At 62.9% G+C, this 10,319-nt stretch overlaps 1 protein-coding gene across 1 annotated transcript; it reads right to left on the bottom strand.

Annotated features, from left to right (window-relative positions):
- Window positions 1–4,669: 4,669 nt before the first annotated feature.
- On the bottom strand, window positions 4,670–9,322 carry PDK4 (pyruvate dehydrogenase kinase 4). Its single transcript, XM_007505976.3, has 11 exons — window positions 8,199–9,322; window positions 7,817–7,958; window positions 7,386–7,457; window positions 7,058–7,242; window positions 6,877–6,963; window positions 6,702–6,779; window positions 6,475–6,551; window positions 6,062–6,160; window positions 5,874–5,984; window positions 5,644–5,757; window positions 4,670–5,430 (listed from the first exon to the last, which is right to left on the bottom strand). The coding sequence occupies exons 1-11, from the start codon at window positions 8,329–8,331 to the stop codon at window positions 5,281–5,283; spliced, it is 1,248 nt and encodes a 415-aa protein (XP_007506038.1). The 5' UTR covers window positions 8,332–9,322; the 3' UTR covers window positions 4,670–5,280.
- Window positions 9,323–10,319: the final 997 nt, after the last annotated feature.

Below are 10,319 nucleotides of genomic sequence, written 5' to 3'. Positions count from 1 at the left end.
GGTTGGAGCAAGCTTTGCCGACACGGGGGCTGGGCTCCCCGCTCCCTGCCCGGGCTGTGCCCCCGGGTCGCAGCGGCCCACTTTGCCACGTTCAGGAGGGCCGGGGCTGCCCGAGCTGGGAGGAAGCCCCCTCCGAACAGGGCAGCCCCGCTCCGCGTGGCTCTTTGGGCTTCGCGACGGTGCCAGGGCCGGCTCCGGGCCCCTCGGCGCCACGAGGGCCGCCCTGCGAGGAGGGCAAGCCTCGGCCGGAGGCACTCGCGTGGCCCCGAGGCCTCCCTGGCCTGGTTGTTCTCTAGGGAGGGGTCACGGCTCGGAAGCGCCTCCATTCGAACCTGGGGCCCAGGGCGGCCCGAGGCAGCAGCTGGGCCCGGGCAGCGGGGGAGCGTGTGACGTCCTCGGGTGACTCAGCTGGGCTGGCGGAGCTCATAAACATGTTTACCAGGCAGGCCGGCCGGCCCCGGATCCACTGGGCAGGGAACAGGCCGTCCTTTCTGGGAGGCTGCCAGAGAGAGCAGTTCCAAGATGGGAGGGGCCAGCCCTGGCCTTCCCTCTCTGCCCGGCAGCGGATGGGGCCGCCCGGACGGGGAGGGAGGGAGAGGGGGGCCTTTGCGCCCCAAGACGGCTTCCAGGGAGCTCAGGTGATCGGGCTCTGGCCTCCCCCCGCCCTGGCCTTGTGATGACAAGTGCCCGAGGCTCCGGGCACCAACAGGGCTCCCGTGGCACAAGGCCAAAGGCCGGGGCGCCCGTCGTCCCTCCCCCGTCTCTCAGAGGCAGCAGCCCTTGCTCCAGGGCCACGGGAGGCCAGAGCGGCAGAGGAGAGGGCCCTGTGCCCCTTGCTCGGCTGGCGCCACTTCCAAGAACATCCTGGTTCATGCCCGCTGCTGGGTGCCAGGCACTGCCGGGGCGCAGGAGGAGCCCCCAACGGCCTGAGCCAGGGCCAGCTGGCACTTTAGGGGAAGCTCCTCTTCAGGCCTGGCTGCCTGCTCAGGGGCCCCCTCAGAGGTGCCAGGCCCGATCCCAGAGTGACCCCACCTCCCATTCCAACGGTCAGCGGCTCTGGAGTTCATCAGAGGGGGAAGGGGGCGGCCCCAACCCCGGCTGCCACCTCACACGAGGGCTGCCAGGTCGTGCATGGCGCCGTGTCGGGACCTCCTCATGGCCTGAGTCCGCAGAAACCGTGGCGGTCTGGGAGTTCCGTGAAGTGGTTCCGTGGACCGTCTCCAGACGCTCCCAGATCCCCGGGCAGGGCAGTGTCGGGTCCGAAGCGGAGGCTTGAGGCGGGGGCCCATCCGGGCGGTTTGCCGCAGAACAGAAGAGATCCGGGCCGAAGGCTTGGAGGGGGGAGGGGAGCAGGTGCGAGGGAAGGCTGCGGAAGCAGAAGGGAGCCCTGGCCACGCTGATGGGGCTGGGAATGTGGCTGAGGAGAGCCCTTGGAGGGGTCCGGAGCAGGCGTGGTGGCGCTGGCCTTGGCAGGGAGGAGGGTCCCCTCTGTGGCAGAGGAGGGAGTCTGTTCTCCGTCGTTGGACTCTGCCTTCTCCTGAATGGGAGAGTGAGGCTGGGGGAAGGAGGAGAAGCCCTGGAAGAGCAGGGGGAGAATGGGGGGCCGACTTGGTCCAGGGGTCCTGGTGGCGTGCCAAGTCGAGGGAACACGGGCTCCGAGGTTGAACTGGGAGGACAGGCAGGGACGGAGAATCCGAGGCGATGGGAGGAGTAGCGGGTTCTGCCTCCCTGGAGGGCTCCAAGCAGAGGCTGGAGACCCCCCTGCTGCGGATGGGGGGCTTGTTGAGGTGCCCACTGCCCACCCCACCCGCCCCGTGGGGAAGCTAACTTGGGCTGCTCCAGAGGGACCAGGGGAGAGGCATCGCCTTCTGCTGGCTCCGCTTGAGTGGCTTTCGTCCTCTTCCTGTGGGCTTCTGGTCCCAATTGCCAGCGGCCGCCTTCCCGTGCCCAAACCCCCATCCTCTGCCCAGATACACGAGCGACAGATGCTCTGTTTTTCTTCTGTTTCTACTCTGTAGGAATGAGCTTGGCACAGAGAAGGACCCTTTGGAATGTTGGAAGCAGGGACGGGAGTGGCAGTTGGAAGGAGCAAAGAGGCTTGTGGGAAATAGAACAAAGGAGGGCGTCTTTGCTCTCTGGACTTTGCGGGAGACGGCGACCCAAGCTGAGATACCTGAGATTTGCCTCAACTTCCCCTTGCTCTGAAAGAACAGAAAGATTCCTGAAACCATTCGAGCATCTACCTAAGGAGCAGCAATGCCGTCATCTGCTGCCCGAAGAGCTGTCCCGATCTGTGCCCTCCCAAGACAGACACTAGTGGCCTGCGTTAGTGTAGTCTAGGAGAAGGAAGAAAAGCCACAGAAGCCACAGCCGTTGGGCTCAGCTGAGCAGAGCAGACACAAACTGCCTGGGTGTCTTTTGGGGTTTCCTAATCCCTCCCGTTTCCTGATCAATGGGCCACCCCTTCTGAGGAAATCGCAGTCAGATCAAGGAAACCAAGAGGGAATTGGGAGAGGCTGTCTGCCAAGCTTTGGTCAAGGCAAAATCCAGAGCTGACAGCCATTCAGCCTTTCCCAGCAGGACCAAAGTGTTCAGAGGTTTGCTTGGGGCCCAGGCTCTAGCAGAGCCCTGGGAAAAAGTCTATTCCTCAACCCCCAGAAGCCTCTTGTCTCTGCCCATCCCTGCTCAAACTTCACAGGGATACCCCACTTAGGGAGAGGAGAGCTAAATGGAGATGAACTCATCATGGGTCATCTCTCTCACACACCAATCCCTTTATTCCCTTCTCCCTCCTCCACTCATAACAACTCCCACAATTCTTTCTCCTAAGTCCCCCTGGATCATTGCATTGCTACTAGTAACAAAGTCTATCACATTTGATCAGGCCACAGTGTTTCACTTCCTGTGTACAGTGTTCTCCTGGTTCTGCTTCTCTCACTGCATCAGTTCCTGGAGGTCGTCCCAGTTCACATGGAATCCCTCCAGTTCATCATTCCTTTCAGCACAACAGTATTCCATCACCAGCAGATACCACAATGTGTCCAGCCACTCCCCAATGGAGGGACACCCCCTCATTTTCCAGTTTTTTTGCCACCACAGAGTGTGACTATGAATATTTTTGTACAAATATTTTTTCATTATCTCTTTGGGGTACAAACCCAGCAGTGCTCTGGCTGGATCAATGGCAGTCTTTTAGTGCCCTTTGGGCATAGTTCCTCCAGAATGGTTGGATCAATTCACAACTCTACCAGCAGTGTATTAGTGTTCCAACTTTGCCACATCCCCTCCCACATTTATTATTTTTCTTTCCTATCATATTGGCCAATCTGCTGGGTGTGAGGTGGTACATCAGAGTTGTTTTGATTTGCATCTTTAATCAGAAGGAATTTGAAACACTTTCCCATGTGATTGTTTGATTTCTTTATCAGAAAACTGCCTGTTCATATCCCTTGACCACTTGTCAACTAGGAAATTCATTTCTTGTACATTTGACTTAGTTCCTCTTAAATTTCTGAAATTAAACCTTTGTTGGAGATTTTTGTTATAAATTTTCCCCCCAATTTGTTGCTTCCATTCTAATTTTGGTTGCATTATTTTTGTTTGTACAAAACCTTCTTAATTTAATATAGTCAAAACTATTTATTTTAGATTTTGTGATTTTTTTCCTAACTCTTGCTTGGTGTTAAAATCTTTCCTTTCCTACAGATCTGACAGGTACTATACCTTGTTCCTTCTGATTTACTTATAGTTTCCTTTATATTCAGGTCATTCACCCACTCTGAGTTTATCTTGGTGTAGGGCGTGAGATGTTGATCCAAGCTTAGTCTCTCCCATACTGTCTTCCAATTTTCCCAGCAGCTTTTGTTACATAGTGGGTTCTTGTCCCCAAAGCTGGGCTCTTTGGGTTTACCGAACACTGGCCACTGATCGTACCCTTCTTTGTCTTAGCCAGTGCCAGATTGTTTTGCTGGTCGTGGCTTTATGGACCGTGTAAGATCTGGTACTGCCAGGCCTCCACCCTTCACGGCTTTCATTCTTCCCCTGATATTCTTGCTCTTTTGTTCTTCCAGATGACCACTGTTATAGGTTTTCCAGTCCTATGAAGCAGTTTCTTGGTCATTCCGTGGGTATGGCCTAGGTTAATTTGGGCAGGGTGGCCATTTTTGTGATGTTGACTCGGCCCACCCAGGAGCAATCAATGTTTCCCCAGTTCTTTGGATCTGGATTTCATTGTGCAGAGTTTTGTAGTTGTGCTCAGGTAGTTCCTGTGTTTGCCTGGCAGGCAGGCTATGGTGAATGGGCTTTCTCTTTCTAACTGCTGCTGAGTCCTGTTGGAAATGTCTACAAGTGCTGATGCTGGTCTGCATGCTTGCGCTCATTCTTAGGTAATTCCAGCTGAATAGGTTCAGCCCAGGGTTCTGGCCTCCTGGAGCTCCCTGTGCTCCAGAGGACAGCTGGGCCAGAGCAGACAAGATGGGCACCGAATTGGATGTGGGGAGGGAAGGGAGAGCCAAGATGGGTTTGGGGAGGAGCAGGAGCTCCATTTGGGGATCCCAAAGGGGCCAGGAGGTTCTCTGGGATGATGCTGGGAGTTGGGAGGTTTGGCAGCAGGGCTGGGCAGGCAGGATGTGGGGACGTGGGCTTCCCTGTGGCCCAGGCAGGAGCCATCTCACAGTAAAAACCTTTATTATCAAAAGTGTCGCTTCACACAGCAGCAGCTTTACCCCGGCGCCATATTGTCCTCCGGAGCTCCCGCGGGGTCACAACCACAGCCTGGGCCTCCACCCTCAGCCCCTGCTCTGGGGAGCTCCTGAGTGACCCCCCAGCTTAGCACCCTTCCTGAGGGGAGCCTCTACAAGCCAGCTCGATGGGAAACAGGTTTCGGGCCCTTCTGCAGCCATAAAGACTCGGCACCAAACTGCTGCCCTCAGGCCACCGCTAGGCCCGCTGTCTGTCCCGGGCCGCAGGGGCCTCCCTCATCGAGAACTCTGGCCACTCCTCCTTCTAGCCAGCTTCCAGGACCGGACAACCGCGACGCCCCAACAACAGTCCGCGCGTGCCCCCCACTTCCGGTCTCTTTCCAAAGCCCACGAGGAGTCTCCGCCCGAGCCTCCTCGGCCACACGGGTACTCGGGCCGGCCGGCCTTGGCTGGCCCCCTTCTCCTTGGGGCTGGCAGGGGCTGGCAGGGCCTCCTCCGGAGACTCGCTGGAGAGCGCAGGCGCACACACACAAACCCCCCTCCCCTCTGCCTTGGGGTCGGTTCTTGTCACCCCGCCCCCTCAGGGCGCCGCCTCCGCCTTCTCCTTGGAGAGGTTCCTGGGCTCTTTGCTCGGGGCACACCAGTCGTCCGCTGCCAGGCTCGTTTGGTAGTGTTTGAAGGCCGACTTGTTGAACACCGGGAGCTTCTCCACCGACTCGGAGGACAGCGCCTGCAGCGGGGACACAAGGGCGCTGAGCAGGCCCTCCCTGTCACTGGCGGTCTACACCCGCGGGCCCATCCCCCGATGCCGCAGGCGCTCCGACTGCGCGCTGAGGAGCCCCCACCCCGCCCCCAGGCACGGCCGAGCCCCCCCGGAGGGGCCTCCAAGGAGAGCCGCATTCGGCGTCCCTGGCCAGGCAGCCAAGCTCCGGAAGCCCCGTACCTTCAGGTAGATGATGGCGTCCGTCCCGTATCCGGACAGCGAGTAGAGATTCAGGTCCCCTTGGAAGTATTTGGCGTAGAGCCGGGAAATTGGCAAGCCGTACCCGAATCCGGCCTGCAGCGGGAAAGAGGGGCTGCGTGTGCGCCAGGGCGGGGCGGCCTGGTTCTTTTTGCAGCCCTTCTCCCCGGCCTGCACGTGCCCCGAGGCCAACCCAGGGAGATGCTTCTTACCAGGGGAGCGTTCCTGGAATTGTCCATCACCGGCGTCGGCGCCGTGCTGTAGGTGTAGCTGAAGAGGCGGTCGATGATTCGCAGCGGAACCCCGCCCCCTCGGTCTGAAATCTTCGCAGAAGAGGCGGGGCGTCAGTGGCCCCGCCCAGAGCCCCGCCCCCTCCCCCCACGCCGGAGAAGGTGCTTGCCTTGATCGTCAGGTCTTCGTTCCCCAGGACGACCGTCACGTCAATGGGCGTGAGGGCCGGCTGGCTCTCCTGGTGCTCCACTGTGGCCCTCATGGCATTCTAGGGGACAACAAGGGGTTCGCCTATGGCCCCTGGCGGGGAGGGGGAGGAGATCCCCGCCCCAGGCCCTCCCTGCGGGCCGCGCTTCACTTTTCAGCCTCGGGGCACGTGGGAGGCCGGGGCTGCGGCGGACCATTCTTCCTCCAGAACCCCGCTGGCTGGCGGGCCTGTTTCCTCCGGGACTGCCCAGCCCTTCCCCAGCTAAGGGAGCCCCCAAAGCGGCGCGCGGAGGCCGGGGGCTGGCGTGCCTGGGCCCACCCGGGAATGATGGGAGGGCGGCTGAAGGCCCTGGGGAGCCCCCGGCGGAGCCTTACCTTAAAGAGCTCGAACAGCATGTGGTGAAGGTGCGAGGGCACGTAGACGATGTGGATGGGCTGCCCGGGGAGCTTCCCTGGCAAGGAGAGAGACGGGGACATGCAGCCCGGCCGGCGGAGGCCACCCAGCCAGGCGCCACTATCCCGGCCAGCTAAGGGCCAGCCCTCCGGGCTTCGGAACGTCCCAGAGGCTCCGGCTCAGCCTTCCGGAGGGGGCGGGCGCTTACCGTTCACCTGGGCCAGCTTCAGCTCGGGGGACACCAGGTAATACTGGTCGCACAGCAGGCGGGCGCTCTCGTAGGCATCTGCAAGGCGCAGTTCGGCCGCGTTACTTTCAATGAGGGGAGGGCGGGCGGGCGGGGCGGGGCAGGGGGGAGGACTGGCCCGGGGGCCGCAGGCTACCTTGGACCACGGCGACCACATCGCAGTGGGGATCGATGCTGCCGATGTGGCTCGGGTTGCCGCTCTTGGACTCCCCGAAGATGAGAACTGCGGAGAAAGCAGCGGCGCGCCGTGAACCTCGGAGCCGCCCCGGCCCCGCCCCCCCCCCCCCCCCCCCCCGCCGGGCCGGCCCGCGGCTCACTGTGCTGGTTCATGAGCATCCGCGTGGAGATGCGGTTCATGTAGAACCTGTCCAGGAAGTACTGGAGGTTCTGGCTGCTCCCGGCGTCCGCCGCGCCCGAGTCCTTGTACTCCAGGATGCCCTGGGCCATGGTGGGGACCACGTCGTGGTGGCGGTTCCGGACCTTGATCAGCGCGTCTACGAAGCTGAGGACGGCACGGCGGGCTGTAGTGACCGCCGAGCTCCGGGGGACCCGGCAGTCCACCCCTCCCGCTGAGAAGCTTCGCATGCGCCCTCTCGCCCCGCGAGCCCGTCCCTCCCTGCCTCCGCACACGGGCTGCTCCCTTACTCGGACAGAGCCTTGTGGTCGTCGGGGCTCTTCTCGTGGAATTCCACCAAATCCATGAGGCTCTGGATGTACCTGGGGAGGAAGCGCCGCCCACTGAGCCCGCCAAGTGCCAGCAGGAGCCCCAAGAGGCCCCTGCACACGCGGGGAGGGGCAATGGCAGCCGCCTTGGAGATACTTTCTCCGTCCGCGCTCCGGAGCGGCTCCACACCGGGGATTGTTTAGGGGGAACCCGAGAGCCCCCGGGAAGGGGGGGGGCTTCTCAGCTCCCCGCACCCTCCTCTGGGGGGCGACTGCTCAGACAACAGCTCCTCAAGCCCGTCACTGGTGCCAACCCGGGCCGGCCGCCTGGCGGGGCTCTTCCAGACTCCGTTTCCCCTGGAGGCAGGACGGCGGGGCAGGCGGGCGCCCTCCCTCCCCTCCCGGCCGCTCACCAGCTCTTCACGAGCTGCACCGAGGCCGTCTTCACCAGCCGATCCGGGAGGATGTCGATTTCCTTCAGGATGTTGGCCAGCCGCACCGGCAGCTCCTGTCGCAGGAAGGCGAAGGAGGTCCGCTCGCAAGCGTTCTCGGAGCCTGGAGAGGGAGCGCCCGGTTACTCCCGGGCCGCACGGGCTGGGGCTCGGAGCCAGGGCGGCGGGACTTTGCTCCTTCCTCTGGCCGCGGCCCTTCACGCAGCCAGGGAGGGAGCTCGCTCTCGGCCCCTCCCCGCCCCTTCGCCTCCAGCAGACCCGCGGCTCCGAACGGAGGGCCCCGGGCTCTCTAGGAGAGGCTGCGCCGGGCCGGGGCTGCAGCCCACCCTCGGTCCCCGCTCACCGAAATCCAGCAGCTGCTTCATGGACAGAGGGGACGGGCTGTAGCGCGAGAAGCGCTCCACGGCGCGCGGGGCCGGAGCCGCGGCGGCTGAGGAGCCGGAGGCTCCTCGGAGCACGATGCGCGCGGCGCGCATTGTCAGGGCGGGACTCCGGGGTCGTGGGCAGCTGGCTCCGACCCGCGCGGACGGGGCCGCCTCGGTAGACCTGAGAGGGGGAAGGTGGCGGGTCAGGCTCCCGCTTCCCGCAGCTGCTGCAGTTTAAGCTCCGCTCGGAGGGGCGCTGAGTTCAAGTTGTCGCCAGCCAGAGCCCAGGGGTGCTCCGCCTGCCTCTGGCAGTCCCGGAGGGTCCGGAGCTTTTGTGCGGTGCCGGAGCCTCGGGCCGGCCCACCGAGAGGAGGGCCTGCAACGCCCCCTCACCAATCAGCTCCAGAAGCTCCTTTCCGGGGCGGGAGGGGCGCCCCGAGGGAACCGGGCCGAGAGGATCGCGCGCGCTCATTGGTCTGTGCAGGGGCGGCCTTTGACAGCGGCCAATTGGAGGAGATTCCTGGTGGGGGTAAACAGCCCCACCCGAGAAGCCCGGTGGCTGGCCAGAAATCGCACGTGGGGTCGGGCCGCCCAGTCTCCCCCTCCGGAGGCCGGCCGCTTTGGCCACGGGGGGCCGATCGTGTTCGGTTCGCCCGCAGCCCTTGCGTGGCTGCCGATTGCTGCTGCCGCGCTCCCCGGCCGGGACGCGAGGCCTTGGAGGGCCCCCCGCCCTTTCCCTTTGCCAGCCTGAGCCCGACCCAAGTCTGGGAAGCTCCTCTGGTGCGCAGCACCCTCTGTCTCCCCCTTCCTCCCTTTGTTTCGGCTGAAGCCCCCCAGATGATGGGCGGGGAGCAGGAATCCCAAAGGTCTGGGTTCAAGTTCCGTCTCAGAAGCCGGTGACTGAGAGAACCTGCCTCGGTCTCCGCTTCTTCATTCAGAAAACGGCCTCTGCAGCAAACCGCGCATTTAGGGCAAACCTGTGCTGGAGGGAGGGACAGGCCAGCAGTAGGCCCCCAGCCCAGCTGCCCAGCCTCTTGACAAAGGGGGGAGACTGAGGCCCGGGTGTCCTGCTGCGGAGCCTTCCCAGGGGCAGGAGGGCAGCGTCTAGCCTTGCCCTGGGAAGACCCCGCCCCCTGGCTTTGTCCGAAAGTTTCTGCCCCCAGGAAGTTGGGGGGCCCCCCCTGGATCCACGTCTGCGGCGGCCGCTGGGGGCTCCCGGTCACTGCGCAGGCACTTGCTGGGAAAGGGCCAGAGCAGGAGGAGGGAGGCACGCTGTGGCCTGGACTCTGCCCAAGTGGGGCAGAGGGGAAGGAGGGCTGTTTACCGACCAGCGGGGACAGGAAGGGCGTGGCAGCGGCGCTGGGAGCTGGGGCTGCCCCGAACTAGCTGGCCAGCCTTCGGGATGTCCTGCAGCCCGGTCTGGGCTTGAGGCCCCAAGACCCCGTGGGATCCTCCAGGCACCTTTCGGAGGCTCCCAAGTTCTAGATGGGTAGCAGAGAACTGGAGCTGGAACCCCGGGAGGCCCAGGCTGAGTGGGGCCTGCAGAGTCCTCCCAATGCGGACTCTGGGCCTCTGAGTCACGTCCCCCCCTCCCCCTGGCCCGATGACCCAAAAGGCACCCAGACTTTGGCACTGGCCCAAACAGCAGCTCCAAGAGAGCGAGGCTCGCCTTAGAGTGGCTACTGTGGGGGCAGCTCTGGGAGGCTGCTAGAGGCCTGGGTGCTGCCCCCAAGGGACCTCGCCAGCGAGCCAGGAGGGCAGAGGAGACGGGATAGGGGGGCATCCCGGCCCTCACATCAGCTTCCATGGGCCCACATGGCCTGGAAACAAAGGCAGGCTGGGGGGTGCGAGAATGGGGAAATCCAGGCAGGGCTCCTCCTCTCCCTGGGCCAAAGCAAGGCCAGACAACTTCGAGGAGACGCTATCCGCATTGCAGAGTGTGGCTGGCCCACCTGAGAACCACTTATTTCCCACATGCAGGGAAGCGGAGCCTGGGGTTTGTTCACAGCCCCGAATGTTCACCTCTGGGACCGAATGCCCCAAACATCCCATGGAGTCAATGAAAGCCATGGACAAGAGAGCAGAGTTCCAGGGACTGG

This window comes from Monodelphis domestica, chromosome 5 (genome assembly GCF_027887165.1).
Source record: "Monodelphis domestica isolate mMonDom1 chromosome 5, mMonDom1.pri, whole genome shotgun sequence".
In the NCBI taxonomy this organism is placed as follows: domain Eukaryota; kingdom Metazoa; phylum Chordata; class Mammalia; order Didelphimorphia; family Didelphidae; genus Monodelphis; species Monodelphis domestica.
This window is presented reverse-complemented; position numbering and strand designations above follow the sequence as displayed.

Excerpts from the sequence above, each read along its gene's own strand:
- PDK4 (XM_007505976.3), bottom strand. The coding sequence starts at position 8,331 with ATGCGCGCCGCGCGCATCGTGCTCCGAGGAGCCTCCGGCTCCTCAGCC. Across the intron at positions 7,243-7,385 it reads GACCACAAGGCTCTGTCCGA|CTTCGTAGACGCGCTGATCA; the intron begins GTAAGGGAGCAG and ends TGCCGTCCTCAG. Across the intron at positions 5,985-6,061 it reads ACGAAGACCTGACGATCAAG|ATTTCAGACCGAGGGGGCGG; the intron begins GCAAGCACCTTC and ends TCTTCTGCGAAG.